This window comes from Balaenoptera physalus (genome assembly GCF_965194825.1).
Source record: "Balaenoptera physalus genome assembly, chromosome: 16".
In the NCBI taxonomy this organism is placed as follows: Eukaryota; Metazoa; Chordata; class Mammalia; order Artiodactyla; family Balaenopteridae; genus Balaenoptera; species Balaenoptera physalus.
The window spans coordinates 33,898,918-33,924,384 of NC_138898.1; the positions used below are offsets into that span (position 1 = coordinate 33,898,918).

At 42.7% G+C, this 25,467-nt stretch overlaps 1 protein-coding gene across 5 annotated transcripts in view; it reads right to left on the reverse strand.

Moving 5' to 3' along the window:
* Nucleotides 1-7,812: 7,812 nt before the first annotated feature.
* The window catches only part of SLC23A2 (solute carrier family 23 member 2), a 141,149-nt gene continuing 123,494 nt past the window's right edge, over nt 7,813-25,467 (reverse strand). For 4 of the 5 annotated variants that reach the window (XM_082431428.1, XM_082431432.1, XM_082431430.1 and 1 more), the window contains 6 exons: nt 22,525-22,672; nt 21,289-21,394; nt 15,783-15,912; nt 14,962-15,099; nt 14,002-14,097; nt 7,813-12,419 (listed from right to left, as the gene is read on the reverse strand). In XM_082431428.1, the coding sequence (XP_082287554.1) occupies nt 12,187-12,419; nt 14,002-14,097; nt 14,962-15,099; nt 15,783-15,912; nt 21,289-21,394; nt 22,525-22,672 (851 nt within the window). In that variant the 3' untranslated portion in view covers nt 7,813-12,186. The remainder of the gene's footprint in view (nt 12,420-14,001; nt 14,098-14,961; nt 15,100-15,782; nt 15,913-21,288; nt 21,395-22,524; nt 22,673-25,467) is intronic. The other variant, XM_082431431.1, reaches the window with a different exon arrangement.

Consider the following 25,467-nt stretch of genomic DNA (forward strand, 5'->3'; position numbering starts at 1 on the left):
ACTGGTCAATTGTTAGGTTGAAGCTTATGAATTGCTAGTCTAATTCTAGATTGTTTTTTCCTGCTCTCTTTTTTTATTGTGGTAAAATAAACGTAAACTTTACCGTTGTAACCATTTTTAAGTGTACACTTCAGTGGCATTAAGTACATTCATATTGTTCCATCCACCTCCAGAACCTTTTCATCTTCCCGAACTGAAACACCGCCTCCATTATCACTCTTTTTTAAATATAACAGTCTTGAGATATAATTGACATACAATTCACCCATTTAAGGTATGTAATCCAACATTTTTTTAGCATATTCGTAGAGTTGTACAACTATGATCACAATAAATTTTAAAACATTTTCATCACTCTCAAAAAAAACCCTGTACCCATTAGCGGTCACTCCCCAATTCCTCCAGTCCCTAATCTACTTTCTGTCTCTTTAGATTTGCCTATTATGGACATTTCATGTAAATGGAATGATATGATAGGTGTCCTATAATTTTAGATTGTTTTTGATCTACAAAATCTCTAATAGTTAGGATGTAGTTTTTGGCTGCTACAACAGAGGCCCAAATAATAATGGTTTAAACAAGTGTATTTCTCACTCATGTCAATGTTTGGGCTGCTCTCTCTCATCAGTTTAGGCTCCTTCTTTCATATTCTCCTGCCCTCTCAGGTGTTGTCCTTGTGGAAATGGACCAAGTCAGTTGGCCACCACTTCTGCTTTTTAGTAATGGGAAGGAGAGGAGATGAGGGTAAACATCTACCCTTTAAGAACACAACCCTGAGGTTGCACCATTCAGCCTTGTTTACAGCTCACTGGCCAGAGTCTGGTCACATGATCACACTCAGCCTTACAAGCAAGGCTGGGAAGTATAGTCTTGTGCCCTTCTGAAATTCCATGACCATGGGAAAATGGGAGAATAGATCCTGGGGGACACTTAGTGGTCCCTGCTACAGTGGGAAGAAGGTTTTCCAAAATTTGAGTGTGGATCTGTCTACCTGCAAACCTCATCATCTTATCACTGAACCACAATAAAAATGGTTAGGATGCTACTTGAGGTGAAATATTTTTATTTTTCTCAGTTTTCTGTTGGGCAAGAAGCTCATTCCTAGGAGGACCTCTCTGAGGGTCATTCATCCTGCTTCAAACTCATTCCAACAATTTTCCCAAGGCCACAATGGATCACTTGCTGCCTAAGAGGTAAAACATAACAAATAAATGACATGTATGTGTTCATATATATATTACACATGCACACACATACAGGTACATTTATAAGAGGCTCTCTGCTACCTGTGCATCTCCAAAGACAGTTGCTTCATAGGTGATACAAATTGGAAGTTTGAGGGTCAGCGTCTTCATAGGTTGGAAGGTTGGGACAGCAAGGGAAGAGAAGTTTTCTTTCCCCTTAGGCCAGGCATGTGTCTGGAGATAGCACTGGCCCAATTCAGGCAAGGGCTGCCTTGGTGTGTGTGTTGGGGGGAAGGGAGTGACGAGGGGGTGGTCACTATAGACTTCTGTGCACTACTCAGTGGCAGATGCCTAAATCTCACCATCTGAGAGTCATTCCTGACTGTGGTTATTTTTCCTCCCAAGGATGGAATGTTCTGGAAGATTTCATCCAACAAGCCATGTCATTTATTAGGCAAAACCTTCCTATACAGGACAAAAGGTGTATTAGCTTCAGCACTTTCATATTTTTACTGAGATATATTTGGCTACAGCTGTTATTTTAACGTTAAGTACAATTTGAGGAAGTGCAATGTTTTATATTAGTATTAGAGGAGTACAGGGACTTTCCCATTTCTTAAACTCCAATATTGCTGAATACAATTATAATACAATTTTCACTAGTCAGCCATAAAAGGGAATGGATGGACTTGGATGGTCTTATGCTAAGTGAAATAAGTCAGATAGAGATAGACAAATACTATATGATATGTGGAACCTAAAAAATACAACAAACTAGTGAATATAGCAAAAAAGCAGACTCACAGATATAGAGAACAAACTAGTGGTTAACCAGTGGGGAGAGGGAAGAGGGGGAGGGCAAAATAGGGTTAGGGGGTTAAGAGGTACAAACTATTAGGTATAAACTAAGCTACAAGGATATATTGTATAATACAGAGAATATAGACAATACTTATAATAACTGTAAATGGAGTATAACCTTTAAAACTTGTGAATCACTATACTGTACACCTTTAACATGCAATATTGTACATCAACTATACTTCAATTAAAAATTGTAATACAATTTTCATCCTCTTTGAAAAAAGCATTTATATAAGTAATTTGTATTTAAAATAGTTAGAAAATACAGAAAAATAAAAAGATAGAAAAAAAGGAATAAATGTAACCTGTAACCCCACTTCCCAAAGATAATGGTCAAAAGTTTTGGAGTATATTTTCATTCCTTTTAAGCACACATTCACATAAATATAAAGGTATTTGTAATAAAATTGAAATATGAGATATCTTTATTGCTGAATAAACAAGAGTCTGGTAAATGGATGCAGATGGAACCAAACTGAAGAAAGTCCAAGGAGAGGCCAAATCAAAAGGCCTAAAGGATTTTTATTTCAACTCATGGGCTTTGGGGGGAAAAGTAACTAACCAAATCCACCATAAGTCCTATTGCCGAACAAACACAAATCTTCTTTAGTATAAACAGTTAGGAAAAAAGAAAATCACCAAGCACATGAAAAGATTCAATAGTCAAAAAAAGGGTCTATTCTGAGGAATTGAAAGAAACATTTCCCAATGAAACAAACATATGACATGGGAGAAAACTTTTAAGCAAATTTCCTAAGATACATTTTCAGTGGACTTGAGAGGTTATTGCATCTATGAAAAGATCACATCATGGAAAATTGTGTTTTAATTTGAAATACAATTACAAAGCCCAAATTTAAAAAGGGACTGCCCCCTAATAAACTACTGGATCTGGGAATTGAGATTTCATGGCTGCAAACATCACAAAAGGAGAGACCACATGCTGCCTGATGGAAGGACACACAATCACTTATAAAGTAGTGCTTCCCCCACCCCAGGCAAAAGAATATGTTTGGGGGGAATGCACTCAGAACCTCCTGTAGGAAACTACAGGACAAATAAATTGCTCAACAAAATAAACTTCAAGGAAGGAAGAGAGAAAGAAAGAGTGAGAGAGCAAAAGAGATGTATCAATCAATATCAATGGCAACGTGTGGACATTATGTGGATCCTGTCTCTAGCATTTATGAGACAACTGGAAATTTGAACACTGACTAAAAATTTATCATATTAAATAAACACTGTAATTTTTTAAGATAATTGTTTGGTTTTTTAAAAACTATCTTTTAGGGACTTCCCTGGCGGTCCAGGGGTTAAGAATCTACCTTCCAATTCAGAAGATGCAGGTTTGATCCCTGGTTGGGGAACTAGGATCCCACATACCGTGGGGCAACTAAGCCTGCGCGCCACAATGAGAGGGCCCACGTGCTGCAACTACAGAGCCCATGCGCTCTGGAGCCCACGCACCACAACTAGAGAGAAGCCTGAGCACCGAAATGAAGAGCCTGCACATCACAGCGAAGAACCTGCGTGCTGCAACTAAGACCCGATGCAGCCAAAATAAACCAATAAATAAATAGGAAGGAAATTTTTAAAAAACCTATCTTTTAGGGGTAACTACTGAAATGTTTATAAATGAAGTGAAATGTCTAGGATTTGATCAAAACAATGGGGAAGGGAAAGTTGAGGGATGGAGATGAAACAAGAGTGGCCAGCAGTTGATACCCGTTAAGCTGGATGATGGGCACATGGGGGGCTATTATGCTATTCTCTCTACTTTTGTGCATGTTTGAAAGTTACTAAAACAAATTGCTCAAAAATTGCGCTAGAAACATGAGCAAGAGGTTGGGTATTCCAGAAAATCAAGTCAGTGACTTAAATCATTGCACAGGAAATTCTCCCAGAACTTAGAGGAAATGGAAAAAGATAGTATGAGTGAAACTATATGAAACTTAGAGATATGTGGGAGATGCAGTGTGAACATAAAATCAGAATTCCAGAAGAATGCATGAACAGAACCAACAGGAGAAAAGCAATAAACTTCATTAAAGAACATGTCCATTATTGGTTTCTTCTCTAACCAACAAGTTATTTAGCAATATTTTATACATCCAAATACATAGAGATTTTTAAATTTATTAACTTCTAACATTGTGTATAGTTATGGAACATGTTCCATATGATATCTATTTTTGAAAAGATTTTGAGGCTTGCTTTAGTCCCTAGAACAGGAACAGCTTTTAGAAACATCCCTGAGTGCTTGTGAGGAATGTGTACTCTCTAATTGTTGGATGCAGAATTCTAAACATGCCCTTTTGTCACTTAACCTTGCTTAGCTTTTGTCTGCCTGACCTATCAAAGGGAAGTATTGGGGGCTTCCCTGGTGGCGCAGTGGTTGAGAATCTGCCTGCTAATGCAGGGGACACGGGTTTGAGCCCTGGTCTGGGAAGATCCCACATGCCGCGGAGCAACTAGGCCCGTGAGCCACAACTACTGAGCCTGTGAGTCTGGAGCCTGTGCTCCGCAACAAGAGAGGCCGCGATAGTGAGAGGCCTGCGCACTGCGATGAAGAGTGGCCCCCGCTTGCCGCAACTAGAGAAAGCCCTAGCACAGAAACGAAGACCCAACATAGCAATCAATCAATCAATCAATCAATCAATCTTAAAAAAAAAAAAAAAGGGAAGTATTGGAACCTCCCACTGGCAGGTGGACTTACCAATTTCTTCCTGTAGTTCTATCCATTTATACTGCATAAATTTTGAGGCTATCTGATTAGGTGCATGTGCTTAATATTGACTCCTCTTTGTAAATTGAACCTTCCTATCCTTCTTTTTTTTTCCCTTTTGGTTATGTTGTGCAGCTTGCAGGATTTTACTTCCCCAACCAGGGCTTGAACCCGGGCACACGGCAGTGAAAGCACTGAGTCCTAACCACCAGGTAACTCCCAGAACCTCCCTATCCTTAACAATTTTTTTTTTTGTCTTAGAATTTGTCTGAAAATAATATAATAGATGGATAGTATTTGCCCCATGTGATTTTCCCCCCATTCTTTTACTTGCAATTTTGCACATACTTATGTAAACCAGTCTTGTGTAAGCAGTGCTTCTAAACATATCTGTGGTGAAGGAGCAATTGCTATTTGTTTTTCCCAATCCATTATAGGTTAAGACTTTTGTAAAATATACCAAAAAATAAATTTCTAGAATTAAAGACATGCAAACTACAAGCCAGATATTTTAGTATGAGATTCAACACACATAAAATGACAAATTGCTTAGAAACTTTTATAGTTTCCAAGTCACTATCAACTTCTGAACATAAGTTGCTTCAGCCTTCAACAATCACAGCCACACTTTTGAGCCCAGTGTTGTAAATAGCATATAATCAGGATTTTGTTCTGTTATCTGGACTATCTTTTAATTGGCAAGTTTAGTCCATTTATAGTTGGACTTGTTATAGTTGGTACATTTGGGCTTGTTTCTCTCATCTCTGTAAGTCTCCTCTCTTCTCCCATCACCAAGTTGATACAGCCTGGAATTATAATTTGAGCACATTATGGATATTTTGTCTTTCCTTTGGCCTTCACTACATTTTTTTTTTAAGAAGAAAAGACTGTGATTTTATTTTCAGATTTTTGGAAATAGTTTCAAAAAATAAAATGACAAGAATACATACAAAAACTGAAATCATTCACCGAACTATGAACTCTTAGCAGAGGAAAGGACTTTTGAAGTACATCTGAAAACACGGATCACTTCTAAAATGTCCCTCTCACTTGTACAACCAGCCTCCTCAAATCTTTCCCAAATTTGATGAACTTCATCTCATAAAAGTAACACAAACCATTTTTAATCATTTAGAACAAAAGAAAGAATAAAATACAGGAGGCAGGCCTCTCAAGTTACATGCTTTTAGAGAAAACTCACATCCTTGAAGCAGCTTTGTAATGTGCAGAGCGCAGTACTGGCTTCAAAAAAAAAAAAAAAGACTCTGTACTTGCATTATTTAAATGGCCTTCACTACATTTTAATGACTGGGTGCTATAGACTGTTTGTGTCCACCCAAATTCATCTGTTGAAACCTAATCCCCAGTGTGTTGGTATTAGGAGGTGGGGCCTTTGGGAGGTGATTAGGTCATGAGGTTGAAGCCCTCTCGAATGGGAGTAGTGCCCTCATAAAAGAGCCTCAAAGAGCTTGATCTTTTGCCCATTCCACCACGTAAAGACACAGAGAGAAGATGGCTATCTCTGAATCAGGAAGCAGGTCCTCACCAGATAACGAATCTGCCATGCCAAGATTTCTAGCCTCCAAAACTGTGAGAAGTGTTTTTGTTTCTAAGCCACCCAGTCCATGGTTTTCTGAGAGCAGCCATAAAGGACCAAGACAGCAAGTTTACCCAGATCTTTACTGCTCACCTTTCCCTCAGTTATCTCATACAGTACTTCCTAGGTTTGTTTTTCCTCATATTTAAGTACTTCATCCAAAGTACTTAAATGGGGGCCTTTGAGTGACTAGACATAAAATTCTAAGTTCAAAGTTCTTTTTCTTCAGTCCTTAAAAATGTAACTCCACAAACAGGGCTGCTGTTGGAAAATCTGGTGTCCATGGGTTCCCAGCTTTAAAGGGCTTCGTTTTTGCTCATTCTCTCTGGAAGCTTTCAGCATTATTTTTATCTTTGTCACTCTTAAGTTTTACTATCCAGCAGCGAAGATGAATGAACTACATCAGTTATGTACCAACATGAAAGAATCTCACAATAATGAGTAAAATGTGACAACACATACACCTTTTACATAATGTCCAAAAACATGCAAAACTAAAACAGTAAATTGTTTAGGGATGCATGTATATGGCAAAATTGTGAAGAAAAGCAAGAGAAGGATAAACCCAAATGGGGATGTACCAGGAGAGAGGCCCATGGGGTGGGAGGTGGCAGGGCCTTCAGTACTGAAATGTGCTATTGTCCCAACTGGGGGTGAGAACATGGGTATTCTTTTTTAAGTACCTCACACATATTTTCTGCATGTATATAGTGTAAGGTAAGACATTATCACCTTGTAACTGGATGCCTAGCAGTGGCTCATAGGTCAGGATACTGGGAACAGGAAGCAGCAGGTTGAACACCCTATGGGTGTGGCTGTGGTGGTCACTATGGCTGAAACTGCCAGAGACAAACCAGGGATAGAGATGGGGATGGAGGAGCTCTAAGTTTGTTCTAAATTAAGTAACACACTTTTGGACTTGTCTTCATACCCCACCAGGAGCCACGCCTCTGATTGAATGAGCTGTCACCAGCTGCTCTCAGGCTTGGCTCTGAGCTTTTTCTGGCACCCACACCTCAGCATTTCCTGTCCCAGCCTCAACAGTTGGCCTGAAGGGGCCAAGACTGCTCTGGGAGCCTTTGATTCCACTGTGTGGACATGACAGCCTTTCTGGTCCCTAAAAGGTCTCCAGCCTCCAGATGTCACTAACTTACTAAGAGACTCATAATTTCATGCCAAAGTCCAGCATGAGTGCATCCTCTAACCAAGGTCTCCCTTCCCCCTTGGGCATCCTCCCAAGGAGCCCACCGTGGTTTTCTAGCTGTGGGGGCCAATGATACTTCAGCAACTGCTTTCCTCCTTTGAGTCTTCGATGTATCTAACAAAGGTGAACTTGTTGAACTAAAATTTTTACTAGTCGAGTTCCCTCCCCTAAGTGATGACTTTTAAATAATGACAGTTTTCTTTAAAGACCAGCCAAAGAAGGTACGTGAACAGCAGAACGGTGTCCAGGAGAGCTTTTATTTGTACGGAACAGTTTTAAAAATACAGAATAAAATAGCTTTATCTCTACTATTATTCACAACATCTGGTCCAAATATTACATATTTTTAAAATACTTAAACGTTTAATGAAGCCATGTTAGAAAAACAATATGAAAATTCTTTTTAAAAACTCCATAAAAGAATTAGACATCTCAAAAAACAACCCCACCCCAAATACCCTCAGTATGCAAAATAAAAAACAAACAAAATCCCAGAAAGGTATATAGCCAAAGTCAGTCACAAAAACTTAAGGAAAATATAGGCATCCCCACTGTTTTAAGAACAGTCAGAAATTTATTAACATGTCAAACAAAGGTTGTTACGAACGAACAAAAAGGGTATTAACTTGGCTGTCAGTAAGACGGCACCACTGGGAAGGGTGTCCTAAGTGTTGGGAAACACACACAGAGCAATTCTAAGGAGGCTGGATGTTACTAGCGTAGAGTGAAGACGAGGCACAGTCAAGAACAGACTAAAAGGACAGGAATGTGTGGAGGCTGCTGAAAAGGGATCCTCTGCGCTAACGTGCTTCACAGGTCCACGGGCAGATGCTGAACGCTGGCAAAAACGGGCAATCTTCTTGCACTACTCCAGTTGTGACTGCGGGAAGGGTGGAGGGTGGGGGAGATCCTATTCTCTGTGTCAAAATCATAAGGGGACAGAGCACAACACGCATGGCATGTGAGGCCCCAGGTGTTTCCCTAAAGCCAACAGTGGCTCCCTGGAGAAGTGGGCCCTGTGAGAGCTCAGGCTGCCACGGTGTCCAGGGGGCACAGCTGGGTGAGCACACCAGGGGGCAGCAACAGTCACGCCAGGCCTGCTGCCTGCAGCTGAGCATCCACCCCAAGCCGTGGGGGTGAGTGTGCAGGATGCTGCCTTTCTTTGTGCCAGACAGGTTCTGGGATGAGGCTTCCGCCACAGCTCCTTGTTCGTCTCCTATCTGGCCTGACCACTCTTGTGGCATCGATATTTTGGAAGATTATAGTTGCCAACTTCAAGTCTAAGTTGCTAGTACCAATATTTCAGCAAAGACATGAATTAAAGAAATAACAACTTAGCTCATGGTCATAAAATATATGCATGGGTAAATAAAGTATACACACATACGAAAGATTCATCAATGGAGAAATTCTATCATCACATGACATTGTCATGAAAATTATCATTCCCTCCCTGGAAAACTGTGACTATTATCCTGGGTAGAAATGTTATTTTACTATATGGAAATACTGTAATATTCATGCATAAACCAGGTTGTCATCATGAAAGCCAGTATTCTACAGTATGAAGCAAATCCTGTGTGTGAATTTGTTACCATGAAAACGGGAAACCATAAGGACCCATGGTTAAGCCACTTCCCTTGCCTTGATCAATCACAAGAAACTTACTACAATCTAACATTTGAAACCATCTTAAGAAAGATTCTGTATCAATGAATCTATGTTTAATTCCCTAGTGAGAATGAGAATGAAAATTGCCTACAAAGACTGGAGCCACTTCCCATTGTGAACCATTTAGATATTTTATCAAAACCAGTGGTGGGTTCACCCTTGCCGCCACAGTGATATTGCAGCATCTACTGTCCTATTTATAAGTTTCTACTTTCCACATCAGGATCACCAATGTAGATGTGAAAACAGTGGGTAGGTATTCACGTGGGAATTGGAGGGTGAATGCCCTGCCCAAGGACATTCACATCCAAAATATCCTAAAACATTCTATTGGCCAATGCATAGCAGGTATGTGGCCCTAGCAATGCAAGTGGGAGGTGCACAGGCACAGACTGTGCATGGCCACTGTGTCCCCCAAAACCTCCCCTTCAGGTGTGTGCTTAAACACAAGAAGCAGATGAATATATTTTTCTTTCAACTACAGACTCATTCTGTAGCATATCTGCTGGCCAGGGGACACTTCTTAATCTCCTGTCCCCTTCCCCCACCTTGGACAGAGAATCTAAGTTGGCCCCAATGGAACAAGAAGGCCGAAAACCCTCTTTTTCCAATAGGAGGTGTGGGCACAGGGCTTCTTTGCACATTTGAAGGCTTACGGAAAATATCCCCCCAGACCAGCAGATCTGAAACCTCTCAATAAGCCCAGCCCAGGAGAGTTTTCAGAAGGGAGAGGGTTCCTAGACATCTGAAGCACATGCCCTGAGTGTTACCCACTGGGAGGGAAGATACCTGGGGTCAAGTTAAGCTGAAAGGAACTTGTTCCTGAATTACCAGTGGTTCAGAGGCTTTCATTTGGATATTTGGTCCTTCTGCTCATCTAGAGAGCTAGAATACTGCAATCTCTGGGATGTTTTACAATTTTCCCCATTGTTCAGAGGAGAGAAATTGGAGATGCTGAGCAAAATACAAATAGAAGGAACTAAGCAACTAAGGGGACAACTAGGGCTGTCAGCCTCAAGGGCTTACCAAGTCAAACAGATGAAAATCACTTAACCAGTGTGCTTCTAAAGTAAATATGCACCAAATACACTTCAAAAAGAACATACCATACAAATTTAAATTTAGAATCTAAGTTCTTTACTTAATCTGCAATAAGGTCTTGGCAAAACAATGCAGTGGCTCTGAAGTGTTCTTGCCAGAATAGGCCTTAAAGCCCCAAACATTACAGGGGTCAAGGAGGCTGTAGTGACACAATAATGCTGCCAAAGACATCCCAGTGTGGTGAGCTGAGCCAGCTGCGGGGGCAGGAAGTTCACCATGTGGACACAAGGCTGCCAAGAGCCATGTGCTCACTGCCTGGTAAACAACCAGGTAAATACTTAAGAAGCACTACCTCAAGAAACAAGGTCACTCAGGATTTTCCTTTGATTGCAAATTTCAAGCCAAATTCAATAAAAGTTATTTTTGTCAGAAACAATTTAATGTTATTAATTAGAATTCAACAGAGGGGGTCTGCCAGCTGCTCTTCTTACTACCTTCATCAATAACTTAAACAGGAAAGGCAGCATTTGGCCAGGGGATCTAATCTTCCCCTCTGCAAAATCAAAATCCAGTGGACATTCAACATGGCAACTCACAGAAAGTCTCCTTAAGCCTTAACTGCCAGATATGAATGGCAACAGAACTGCAGTAATTAATTTACCAGGAGGCCGCACCATTCAATATGGCGGCTGTTTGTCACCTGCCGCAGCTTCCCTTCTTCACAAAACAAATTCACGTATAACTTAACCCATGGTTTCTGGGCTCTGGTCCAGTAGTCAGTTTTGATAAATAGATTAAGCATTATGTATTTACACTTTCATGGTATCAAGCAATACAAAACACAACCACAATAATGGTTACTGGCCTTTAAGAGCCAGGACAACAAGCTTCCCTGATGGTGTCAACAGCTTTACAAATGCTGGTTCCTTTCTTAATGGGGGATAGGAGGTGAGGAACAAGTAATAGGTATGTAAGGTAAGAGGGTCACATGGAAAAACACTGATTTCAAAAATCTATAGTCAATAACATTAAATAGGAATAAAATCTTGTAATAATAGATACACACAACAATAACTGACATCCACATGTCAGCAGAACCAAGACCCCCATAAACACCTGCTTGGTGCCCTCATGGGGACTCTATACCCGTCACACCAGCCAGGAGTGATAAATGCCAGATAGAGTGTCTCAGCTACTAGTAAAAAAAAAAGAGGCCAATATGAGATGTGCTGGCCCAGCTTGGGCCAGGGTGGCACCAAGAAAGTGCAGTTGAGAATCAGATACTGATTTCAAGGTACCTTCCCTTCCCGTCCAATCCCCCAATTTCCATTTTAATTATATCTGTACAGACTTTACCCATGCACAGATTTGGGCATAGGGTAAGCATGTCACTGTTTTCAACTGGCCAGCAGCCACCTCCTACAGGAGTATCAGGGAACACAGAATCTCATTTGACAATGCAAGGATACTGGTGCCCCTTGACCAGAGGAGGTCTTTGCAGGTGAAGGTCCTGGTGCTTCCAAGCACAGAAAGCCCCTGGACCCTGGAGGTGGCCTGTAAGAAAGCTAGCACAGGGTGTTAGAAGGGGACTGAAAACAAGGAATCGCTGTGGGCTTCAAGCATCCACTCCCACGGGAGGACAGGAACTTCAAATTCAGTGACCATGGCCAGCAATGGATGCTCTCAAGGGCAAAGGGTCAAGGGCTTAAATAAAAAGATAGGTGAGACACCATATTAGACAGGATCACAACCCACAACAAAAAAGCTACTTGTAATCTGTCTTAGCTCTGGGGTGGAAAATGTAACTGCAGATCTACAGACATATATGTTACTGCTTGTTACTCAGCAAGGAACTACAGGTTCATGCCTCACTGCGGCTGGGCCACAGGGCGAGCTACGGCTATACTGTGGCCTGCGAGTCTTCATCTGAACTCCGGCTGTTAGCGCTCTTCCTGAGGCCTTTCCATGTGTAGCCTGCAAAGGTTGGGCTGATGGGTAAGTAGCTGAAACATCTGTATTTTTTAATAGTGTTCATGCCAAATGGCAAGTCGTAGGATTCCATGCCATCAAGAGACTTGCTTCCTTTGCCCACGCCCTTCTTCCATTTCCTGATTCCCCTCTCCTCTGGAGTACCTGTGGAACACACACACACAACAAAACAAAAACAGAACAATGGAATGTTTAGTTAAATAGTTCTACCAAGAATTGAGATTCTCCACTGCTGCTATCTCATAGATTGAAAGGAATGGGATGACAGAAAAGAACACTTGAGGAGTAGCCAATGCCCAATCCAGAAATCTAAGAATCGCTAATCCCTCAAAACAACCACTTCTCTCTAAAACGCCAATCTGATCTTGCAAAATGGGGCCCAGAGTCATTATTACAACTCACAATGCCTTCACCACTTGGTCATTGCACACCCACCCACCACTCATCCAGACATATCACTTTTTATACTGTTTTGCTCCATTTCAGTGGGTGGGGGTGTATTTGTCACATATTCCCCACTTGTTGTGCTCCTCTGAGGATGAACTGCCACTGGCATAACACTCCTGGCAATTCTGTACCCTGACAGATGAGTCAGGGAGAAAGATCTGGACCGACAGGGTTCAGCAACTCCTGGACTCCTTTTCAAAAATCTTTCCAGTGCAGAGAGGAGTACTGGCACCTGCTTTTAGCTACATGGGAGCCCTAACAATGTACTTCTCTGCCTGAGCCTGGGTGGTGAGCTTGACTCTATGGTGCAGGGCTTAGGAACCTCTCACATATAAGCTATGCCCTCCCATGGGCATTTCATTAATAAAACTGACTTTAATTTCCATCTGCCTGACTCCTTTGTCTCTCTCTCACTTAGTGCTGACTTAGGAGAGAAAGAGGATGTTACTGGCCTCCCACAAATCTAACACCTTCCACCTATTCATGTGTGTGATTCCTTCTGCCAGATGTGTTCACCCCTCGCTCCCCTAGTAACCTCTTCTTGATTGAGGCTTTTTGGAGGTAGGTTACGGGCAAAATCTCAATAAAACCTTCAAGCTCAAGAATAAACATCATCCTTCCTTGACAGTGGATGAATCTACTAGTGCATCCATGGCAGCACTTTACAATGATACAAAGCAGCCTCCTCTAGGAAGCTGGGAAGGCCCCAAGGCAGGGCCCACATCATATCCTAGTCCATCACCCGGCACTTGGCATAGAATGCACCAGCTGTGAAACAAGGGCTATGGGTGTTGGAGAGAGAGCTGACTCCATACATCTCTCAGGCACTGGTCCTGGCAGTGGTCTGCCTCTGGAATGACTCATTTAAAGGACAGGCTCCACAAGGAGGAGAAGTGCTGCCCACTGGTAGCAGTTGGCTCAGGAGTGTGTGAACAAGTCAACAAAAGCCAAACTGCAGAGCTCCAGGCAAGGCTGAGCAGAAGGGCAGGCAGCTGGAGCATGCTTAAGGCATCCCGCTGCCACTTCACCATATGCAAGGAATTCATCTGCTTTTTCTTAAATGTAATTCAGCAAGAAGGAAAAAAAAAAACTAAGTTTATTAGCAAAAAAGTGATTCATGAAAGGTGGCTGAAAGTGTCATCTTAACCACTTTAGAAAAGACAGTTTTAACCAGTGATTGCTTTGAACTGATTCACTCTTCCTGCTTCCCATATTTATTTGGCAAAAAAAAAGTATGTAATTACGTATGTAATAAGCATGTTTGATATATACCACATACCTGGGATGGTGTTATCCAAAATAAAAGCCACACAGCCTCCTACAAACATAGCAGTTGTGAGAAGAACATTCAACACTTGATCGATTCCTGTTATCCCTGAAAATGACATAGCAACTGGTCACTGCCAGTCAGAATAGGCCTGCCCTTGACTTAGAAAGGAACACTGGGGTGGACACTAATTGCCAGTCCGTCAATACAGTGCATTAAAGTGTAAATTTCCGCTATGCATGTGTAGATAAATTTTTGCCAGTAACATGTTAAACTACTATGAATGCTTTCAACAATAATCAAAAGTTATCTCCATAAGGAAAATTCCTAACAATGGTTCACAGAAGATAAATCTAATAGAGTGAAGTTCAACCTGTAATGAACTATGAAGACTTTGGGGGTGGAGGGGGGTGTTGTTTGCAGATTAAAAAAAAAAAATCAATATAAAAGATGGCTGTTGTAAGGCTGAAAATTTTACAAAGTGAATAACAAGACAACAAAAATATTTGTGGAGTCAGCAATCAAATGAAGGGCTTCAGAATTCTGGGTTACTAATTAGTGCTTAGCTTCTTTTAATTAGGAGCAACTTTATTTCTAAAGATGTTATCACATGAATGAGATATATTAAGACAGAAGTTCACACAGTTTCTATATTTAAAAATATAATGATCCCCAACAGAAAAATAACACGTGTTTGCTTTGGTGAGAATATGGAGAAATAGAAATCACTGTGTCCCACATACCTGGTGGGAATGTAAAATGGTTCACCTGCTATGGAAAACAGGTGGTTAGGAGTGCAAAGGGCTTCCAGATAAGCTTCGGCCAAGTGGGATTTAAATGAAAAACATAGATGAACATTCATCAGAATGATTCCTGAAGTTCCAAAGTCCCCTCCAACTGGTGGTGAGCTGTTTGTGAACTGCTGGCTGTGGTTCCAACTTCCCCACAAGATTCAAGGCCTGTTTTTCCTACCTGTGACGAGAGGGTTCTGTCTGAGGTAACTTGGAAGGACAAGCCCAAAGAAGATTGAAAATCCAAGCACAAAGAGGTTCCGGGAAGAATTTAAATCAATGAACTGCAGGTTAGAGAGTCCAACAGCTGTGATCATTCCTGGAGAGAAAAACATTAGACCACAAGTTCCATTATCTCACCTATGGCATGGATGATAGATACACTGTCGAAGACAGACTCCCTACAATGTCCTTTCTCGGTCCCATCAGAAACAGGTTGGGAGACCTGTGTAGTGACAGGACAGGGACCAAAATGTGACAACCTGGGTCTCTGATCCAAATGACCCTCGGCCTAGGCACTATTTGGGCCTAAATAAGGGGCATAAACATCCCACTATGCTTTTTTTAGACCAGGCAGAAAACTAAGGACATTGGTTCTCCCTCAAAAACTTGATTCAAACAATTTCAATTACATTGGGAAATGCACCCAAATATCAAGTCCCTGATTACTACAGCTGAATGGCACAGAGATCGAGTCCCATCGTAAAAATGGTCAGTTTAAAATGGCCCAGAGGGGAAGATATCTGAGTTTAAATCAATTAGAAATGGCAATTAGAGGGAATAAAATTTAATTTGATTTTTCCTAGCTCAATTATTCTACCTTTAACATCAATTCAACTCAGAAAGTGATATGTGTTTATATGTTTTTAAGGTATGTCCTTTTGTATTTTAAAAAAGAAATTTATCGTTACCTTCAATCTCACTGAAGGGATTCCTTAGCAAATGTGAAGAAAGAAAAGGAGCCTGAGAAGGAAGCCGGCTATCAAGGAAATGGAATTTTACCAAAGAGAGTACAGAAGAGGGCGCCAAGCACAGGATCCGGGAGCGAGGCGAAGAGGGCGCTGAACTTTCCAATCATGCCTAATGCGAGCATGAGTGCTGCGCCGTACTGTATCACCCGACGACTGCCAACCTGTGGGACACACAGAGGGCAGAGAAAGGCATTCACCTCGAGACTCTCCAGCAGCACACACAACTACTCAGGCCCCGTGGGAAAATGTGACAAAACCCACAGGCAAAATCTGGATTACTCTTAAAACTTTTAGTTAAGAGGGTTCAGTCTCATTTCACAATGAGGATACTCAATTAGAGTACTCAATACTCTAAACACATAAATATTACTATAAACACAACTAGAGTAAAAAGATTACCACCACCTTTCCTTGTTTCCATCCCATCCGGTTCTTGCCAGAAGCTGACTGTTCTGCTCTCCTTGACTACGGGGATCCTGGGGCTCAGCCTTTGCATCTCCGAGCCCTGGGCAATGTCACCTCAGTGTGCACCTGCTCCTGCACTCTGGTCCTGGGTTTCTAATGCCCACAGTCACTGGCCAGGATGATCTTCTAGTGTCTCAAATGCAAAATGCAAAAACTACACTTGGCCCCTGCTTCTCTTCTGGGTTCTGGCAAATCAGACAAAACCCCCAAACATTTCTGGAACTACTTTTCCTCCTGGTGTATTACTCATTAGAGGTGGCACAGCCTGGTGACCAAAGAGTGCAGGAGCTGCCTGGCTCCTGTCTCTGCTCCACCTCTAACTATGAGGGTGGCAGGATCCTCATCTCTGTAACAATGAACGGTGTGCTTCTGCTTTGAGGATTAAATGAGATGCATGTAAAATAGTCTGAACAGCACCTGGGAAGCATTAGGTTATTTGACAGCCTCCCCCCTGAACTTGCTGCCTCTGGCCTTTCCTCTGCCCACATGTCCTCTCCACTACGATGGAGTGACCTCTTTAACATTGTGATTTGGGAGGTCAGTCCCCTGCCTAAGTCTTCAGGTTCTCATCCCCCTTCTGGCCAGTTCTCAGACACATCTTTCAAAATACTACCCCAATGCTACCTCTTCTGCAAAGCCTTCTTTGATTCCAAGGCTTGGCTTCCCCAACTCTAGACTTCTGCGGCACCATGTAAAGCATTTCCCATGTGCTCCCAACTTTATTGGTTAAGCTTGATCTCTGCCTTCTAAAAGCGTCCATCTAGTCCACTGTCACCCAGGTAGCGAGAGATGGAGCTAGCACTGGGCTCAAGAATCCTGCACTGTTGGCCCCTACTCTGTGTTGCCTCTCCCAGGAAAACATCCTGAGGACATAAACTGGATAAAAGAGGTTCCAGAAATGGAATAGTGCCCACAGGGCTTTATGTATGACTTACAGTGAATAGAAGATGGCTACTTAAATTTTAAGTAACTAAAATGAAATGAAATGTAAAAGTCAGTCCGTCAGTTGTACTAGCCACATTTCAAGTGCTCAGTAGGCATGTGTGGCTGGGGGCTCCCACAGGGGATAGTGCAGGTACAGAACATTTCCACTACTGCACTGTTCTCCTGGATGACGCTGGGCTGGACCTTCCAAGAGCTTCTCAATGTGCCCAAGGGTCAAGTTCAGAATAAGAATTGAATCTTTCACTGAGCTGTCCAGCTAGAATCAGTCACAGCTGACACTGGAGCCTAGCGTCCATTACTCCAACTTACAGTTCCTCCCATTATACCACCACTATGTGCAGGGGAGCAGTGAAAAGGTCATGCAAACTGGCAAACGGAGCAAAAATTACTTACGCTTGGCTGTAATACATGATTAGGAAGGCTTTCATTTACAAATAGCTTGTTTTTCAGCATTTTCAAGGACCTACTACGTGACCAGCACTTGGGAAACTGGGATGGGGGGTGGTGATGGATACAAAGATGAGTAAGTCACAAGCTTATGATCAAATAATTGTACTGTTGCAATTGCTATGTTGCGTGGGAGTCCAGTGGGAAGAGATAACTCTGAAAAGTTGGGGAGGGTTCTCTGGAGATGGTCTTGAGGCATGAGTAAGAGAAAGAGCAACCAGACAGAGGGATCCACCTCCCAGCAGGGTCAGCCCTGTTAGGTGTGCAGGGGGGAGGGCTGAGCTGGCCCTAGGGATGCCTAAAACAATAAATCTCTTATGAAAACCATTCAAGGAAGGCTGATCTGCCTTAGATGCTGTCCAAAAAAAGCAGCAAGTTAGCCATTCTTCTGTTCAACAAACATTAACTGAGTGCCTATTATACATTTCTGTTCCAAACACCAGAGACACAGCCCTAAAATCCCTGCCCTGCTGGTGCTTACATGGAGCCTTCACATCTCCTTTCTCCACTCCCTGGAATCACCTCCCAGACTCCCTTCTGATCTCCTTCCTGAACTGTGGCTTTGCCTAGGGCCATTGAAAAATCGACACTGCATTTGTGACTTTCCAAAGTGTTCAACAGGGTGGTATGCTGCAGAGAAGAAATGACCTCCCTCTGGATACCATCAAAGAGACAGTTCAGCCAGGGAAGATGGTGTTTACTCTTCCTAGAAATAAACTTAGGGCTAAATATCATATAACAGTATCTCTATTTTGCTTATTTAACCCATGCTAGGTGCTTTACGTCAAGTTATTAATTCCAAAACCTTGCAAGCTATATTTATAGACAAGGGTATAGAAACTCAAGAGAGGTGACGTAACTTGCCCGTGTTCACTTTAGGAGAATGTGATGGAGCCAGGGCTGGATCCAAAGCAGCCACCTCCCTACCATGCCATGCTGCCCTTCTCTGTGGGACAGACACTGGAACACACTCAGCAGAGAAGTCCTGCACATGGAATCCAACCCATCCAACCCTCAGAACTTCAGAAAACACAATGGGGTAGGCAGCCTCAACTCTGATCAAATAGTTAGAATGTCCATGTCTGTACATGGAACGCCATAACTGGATGAAGGATAGCAAACAGTGGAGTTGCCAGGAAATGGAGGTAGATTCTCCGCAAAAGCCACAGATGACCCTCTTTCTATTTGTTCTGGAAGTCTGAGACAATGGTCCAGACAGTGCTGTCTGGAAGAATTTCATACAGTGATGGAAACGTTCTGTATCTGTGCTTTCCTTTGGCAGCCACCAGCCACATGGGGCTACTGACTACCATATTAGACAACACAGATCTAGATCTAGAATTGTCAGATTTCAGATCTCAGTTCTAATCAGAAAAATGACTGTCCCAAGTCCTTCAGCTGGACAAGAGGCAGAATACTGCCTATAACCTTGTGCTTCCTTTTTCCTGGGCAGGAATCTTCCATCAGCCACATGGCTCAGGCCACAGAGAAGTTTCTGGTGCAAGTCCTACTTCCCCACCCCAAGGCATCTGTGTAGATGGCTCAATTATACCCCCTTGTGAGTCAGGGCAATGGAAACCAATTCCAGGGCTGATACTGCTCTCAAATGGATAAGACCTTCACCTAGGGTAAGTGGGTCCAAAGGGATTCCGAGGTAAGATCAATTGGCTCAATTAAAAAATGCGGGCAGGGTGCCTTTTCAGAATAAGCTAGCACCATCCAAATTATAATAAAGATAAATTATTCCCCAAACCAGCTCAGTCAAGTTTTAGAAGGAACCTTAGTGACAGCACTACTTACTCCCTACAGTGACCTTGGTTAAATTATGTGATGATGTGTTTTAAAAAGGTGCAGAAAGGGAGCTGGCTTGTTAAACTGTTTCCCCAAGAGTCCCTCCATCTATAATAATGTTACTACTCCGTTATTTTGGATTAGTTATATGTCTACAGGTTCATGGCAGCAAACTGGCTAAAGAGTGAGTGGCTTATGCCCCATTTGGTGCCCATTTGACCCTTCCCTTAGCTCTGTGTGCTCAGCATCTGCTCTCACCATGGGCAGCAATAGAACCCAGGCATCCTGGAGGAAGTGCCCATCAGGCAGCCCTCACATGTCATGTGCCAGGAGCAACAGGCAGCAGGTGGGGTCACCAGCACACCTGAGGCTGAGCTCTGTGATGGCCTGGCCAACTTACAGGAAACCAACCAGCATGTCAGGCTTGCACAATGCATGCCCTGCTCCCTCTCACTTGGATTTGCAGTTATAATTAACCAAACTAAGTATTTGGTTTCTTTTTATCTGGTTATATAATCTTGCAGAGGGCTGGAGAAGGATTTCTAATTTTAGAGAGGTCAAACAGTTCTAGAAGGCTCCAGCCCACCCCCAAGTTCTCCAGTTCAGGAGGAAGACCTCTGACTCATGCAGGCCACTCTAGACGGTGAACCAGTTCTAACGGTGTCTAGCTGAGCAACATACAATGGCCAGGGCCGAGCTGCATTCCTCAACACCCTGAGCAAACAGCAAGCTTTGGCCCAAAGCAACTGGGATATAAAATTTATTTGCTAGTAAATTTGAAAGGCCGAGAAGCAGACTCCTTTTTACTGAAGCTGGATTGTGGTGTCTGTGTTTGGAGTAGGGTGGGGAGGAGAGACAAGTGGGGAGGACTTCAGACCCAGGCACTGCTTCAACCTGAGTGACTCGCTGTGGTTTGTTCTGCCACTAACTCCACAACAGATTTCATCTGAAAGAGAAGAATGATGCTGCTGCAGTTTGAAAACTGTGTTACTGTAAGATTGATTTATTTGTAATGAGTAATATAATTTCTCATCTAGAACTAGTGCCATCTCCTAACTGGTCTCCTGTTTCTATCCTCTCTCCCGCCCACCATGTTCTACTTTCATCATAGCAGCCATAGTGATTCTTTAAAAAAAAAAAAAAATCAGATGGAGCCACACCCTGCGGCCCCCACTTACACTCGGCCCCTGGCCGCCTGTAGGGCTGCAGCACCTGGCCCTCAGCTACCCCAAGAACCTCACCTGCTCCTACCAGGCCGACGCCCACTCCCCTCTCTGCTTCCTGCCCCACTGGCCTCCTTGCTCATCTGCAGCGTGCCAGCCTGCTCCTGTGATAGGCTTTGCACTGGCGGTTGCCCTGCCAGAATGAATGCCCCTCCCCAGGTACCTGCACAGTTCCCTCCCTCAGCTTCGTCAGGTCTTTGCTCAAAGTCATCTTCTCAACGCGGCTTAGCCTGACTACCCGATTTAACACTTACCCTCCTGATCCCCCACCCTGCCCCATATTTCTCATACTTATTATGCTTACTATTTATTGCTTGTCTTCCTCTGTTAGAATCTAAACTCCATAGACGATGGGGATATTTCTCTTTTTTATTCACTGATGTATCCCAAGTGCCTAGAACAGTAGCCTGGCAAAGGGTCAGTGCTTAATAAAAATCTGTGGAATGTATGAAGGAATAGCACCTGATGCCTGCCTACCCAGGTCAGTCAAGGCGAAAGAGACCTCTATCAGCATTCCAAAAACCCATCAATGAAAAAATAAGAGATGGGGAAGAAGATGATCTCGGAATTGGAGGCCATCCTTTTGGAACTCACAGTGGCCAGACCAATCAATGAAATGGATCAACATTTTGAGGCCCAACCATTTTATTAGAAAAATATTTGTACCTTAGTAATTCCCAAAACTCCAATGTTGGGACTGGATGAAGTAGAGCCATTCCCAGTACCAAATATGCCATCGAGAACACAGGAGAGACCCTCCACGAAAATCCCCCTAAAACGTAAAGGAATGGGGGAAAGAAAAACATTCATTCCATGGGAGAAATACTCTGAAATACACTCTAAATGGTTGTGGCCCAAAGGCAGGGCCCACAGACCTGTAGCCTCCACACTCCCCAGGAGGGGTTAGCAATGCAGACTCTCAGGCCCCACCCCAGATCTGAAGACCTGCATTTTAACAGGATTCTCCATGCTCACTCAACTTTGAGAAGCACATCTCTGAACCACACATCAGACACAAATGTTTAAAAATTATTCCAAGTTAAAAGATTTTAGCCAGAAATATAAAGTCATTTGTTGGAATCTAAGACAAACATGGGTCATCCATTGATTTGATTCCTTTCCTATTACTATATAGTTTTATCAGAAAGGAAATGCTTTGTAATTTTGTAAACATTAAAACTTTTAAAAGAATCAGTATATAAGTAATTTACTCATATGCAATAACTCCATTAGAGAAAAACAGAAAAACCAGGACTCTAAACCCCAACAGAACCAATGGAAGAGATGCTAAGACACCAGCCCTTTGGATCTCATCACACACAATCCCTTCTGGAAGGGTGGCAGCTGGCTGGGAAAGGTGGAATGATCTGGGCTATTTTCTCTTCTCTGCAGCTTCCACAGGGCCCAATTTGCCCCCAGCATCCAGAAACTAAAGACCAGATGTGCTGAGAATATAAACTCCACAGCTCATAAACCTCTAGATTCTACAGACTTCATTTATTCCTGCTCTTGTCTCTCTCTATATGAATTGTAACTGTGAATAGAACAGCTGGGAAAACAAGAAATCAAAGGGGACAATATATCCATGACCCAAACCAAGCAAAGAACAATGGCAGTACCTGGTACTTGTTTTGGTGAGTTTAAGGTCTAAGGTCTGGAGTGATCTCACAGAGAATGTCTTATACGATTGTTACCATGAGGAAGAAGGGTGGGAATTCTGCTCCATGTTATGGATGAGGAAAATCAGGGCAAAATGGGGGCAGTGACTTGTCCAAAACAAACAGCCAATAAAGAGCCCTGGTGCTTGGCTACTTCATGTTGAAACTCTTGGTTATCCAAACCAAAGAGCAAAGTATGAAGCGCTGGGCCCGATGAAGAGCTCGTTTTTTCTCAGGAACGCACCTGTTTATTGCATGGATGGGGGGCGGTGGGGCACAGGACAGCCTTGCACAGGCGTAGTAGTCCCCGATAGACTCGATAATACTGGCAACGACCGCACTGAGCATGCCGATGACACCAGCCGCAGAGATGGTGGGCAGTCCCCATTGAACTAAGGAAGGAAAACAAGCATGAAAGCCTCATGAACTTTCTTAGAGAGGCAGGCAAAAGTTTTCAGGACATTTGAGTCATTCAGTATGTCAGAGGACTCTACAAGATCCACTCAGATTTTTGAAGCTCATGGAAACTATTTGTTTATTTTTACACCTAAGTCATCAGTGCACTAGACGCCTGGGAATAGTTTCTGAGTTGGATGAAGACAGCCATAACCAGGATTGGTCTGCTTTATTTAAAAGAAGAAATTGTTTGGCTGGAAGAGGCGGGTGCTACTCTTCCTGCTTCAAAGCCACACTCAGTGTCTGTTAAATTACAGTTCAACACAGCCTGCTTTGTTGGCATAGGAATTTGTATGAAGAGGATTTTTAGCCCTGCTGTGCAAAGCATGACACAAAATAGTGCTCCTGCCCAGGGGGTGGCATCAAATGAAAAGTCACCAGCTAAATTTAAATCCCAAGAGTAAAGCATGGCACAAAGTATAGACAACCCTTCTCTAGTATAATTCCAGCACTTATTTTTGTTTAAGTAAACCATGTTATGGGAAATTAAAGAGTTTCCTTTAAGAAAGCAAAGTCCCCAGGTAGCTTTATTTTGAGTATCCTACCCAGATTTAATTTTTAGTATGGTTTTTTTTTCCTTTAAAAGTATATCTATTTGGATACCGAAAACCATTGATCTTATTTAATAAAAATAGCATGAGGAACCTTCACTGTTAGAACAAATAGACTTCTTTGTAAAGTACCTAGACCTTCTTTCCCTGAACCGTTAGTTATAATAGAGCTACTAAATAGAAAGGACAGTGAAAAAAGAAATGTATAAAACGTTCTCTTGTGCAGGGGCCAACAGTGTACTGAGGGATCAGGACACTAAAAGATCTTGGAACCAGTGCAATGATTAGACTTCCAAATGAAGGCAACCCAAACCAGGTCACAGTGAGTACCAGTTAGGAAGTCAGGAAGTAGCACAGTCCCTGTCCAAGAAGGGCCTGGAGAGCAGGAGACAGGTGGAGAGGGCGTTCTGGGTAGGCAGCAGCCTGAGCCTCAGTGGATGGACACAGCTGGGCAGGAATAGGCTAGTGCTCAGCAGAGGGGGGTGTGCAGCATGGGGCAGGTAGGTTGGGAAGGCCTTGACCAGCCCCCTGGAGGGGCTTGGCCTCTGTCTCATAGGTAATGGGAGCAACCACAAGTTTGGGAAGAAAAAGATGACACGTAAAGTAAGATGTGCAGAATATGCCTGGAGTGTGTGTGTGGACAGAACTTTTCCTGCCTGGAGCTCACTTTACCCTGTGGGAGCTGACCAGGGGGTGCAGAGGCAGCCTGTGGTCAAGGGTTCAAGGTGCAGACCCACCAGCAACTGGCTTGGTCAACATCTCGACTCTGCATTGGTTTGGAATGGATTCTTCTCATGCAAATGATTTCTTTATCAAGCAACATTTTGTGTTTTCTAAATAACCTTTTATATGGTTACCTTTGCTGATGTACCACTGTGGTTTCATTTTAGTATCTTGATTTTGGGGGTTGGATTCTTGTTTTATTTTGCCATTTATTATTTTTCAGAAATTGCCTTTTATTTTCTGTCTTTTTACTTGTTTATTGCTTTCTTATTTCTTCCCCTTTGCCTGAAATCCTTATTTTTAAAATCTTTATTCCATTTACTTCAACATTTAAAATTTGTAATCTTAATTTTTGATCCCTTTTCCTTCAGATTATTTATTTATTCAAATTTTAAACCTGTGGGCTTCCAGCCTTCTATTTAAGTCTGTTATTTCATCTTTCCTCTTATCTAGAAGCTTTAATTTATTTTGTTACTTTATAGCAGAGTTTCTCAACTCGGCACTGTTGACATTTTGGACCAGAAATCTGTATTTTAACAACCAATCCAGGTAATTCTTAGCATATTAAAGACTAAGAACCACTGCTCTAGATATATGAAAACTTGTCTCTGGATTAAGCCAAATCATTAGAGAGTACATAAGACTACATCCTCTAGCTCTGGAAGTAGCTCTTTATCTAGGGGAGCTCTGGCAATAGAGAAGCTGGTGGCAGTCAAGGGCTGTTGTCAAGACGAGCCAGACAGCACTCTCTGCAGTCATGACATTAAGGCCCTGTCCAACTCAGTTATGCCTCCTTGTGCATGGGCCCCGTGGTACCTGAGCAAAATCTCTCTGGTCTCTCAACACACGCACAGCTGCTTCTCCTGGACAGCCCACTCTGTGTTTCTATTTGTGCTCATCTTGGGAGCCACATGCACAGGCAGCGAGGACCACCCCGAATGTGCCGTGGGGGCTTCCTCCTACCTGCCCTCCCATGCCTCCTCCTGACTCCCTCACCAATCGACTTTTAAACTCACTTTATCTCAGATTACGTGTATGTTTATGAACCATGTACTGGGGAGGAATAGGGGGAACGAACTTGTGTATACATAAATACATACTTATACCATATAATCTGATGAGAATGTTTTTTAGAAAGACTAAGCTTTTTACAGTGTTTGTAAATGTGTCAAGACCAGAAGGAAGAACTGCCAGCATCCCTATCATTTAACATGCTTAGAACAGTTATCTTGTCTTTTTTTTCGGCCATGTCGCGGCATGTGGGATCTTAGTTCCCTGACCAGGAATTGAACCCGTGCCCGCTGCAGTGGAAGCACAAGAGTCCCAGCCACTGGACCGCCAGGGAAGTCCTTAGAACAGTTATCTCTAACCCAGTCTTAATATCCTTGGCTCTTCCTCCTTGTCATAAAATATGAAAATGTGACTGCTGGACAGGGGCATAAATTGGCACAACCCAA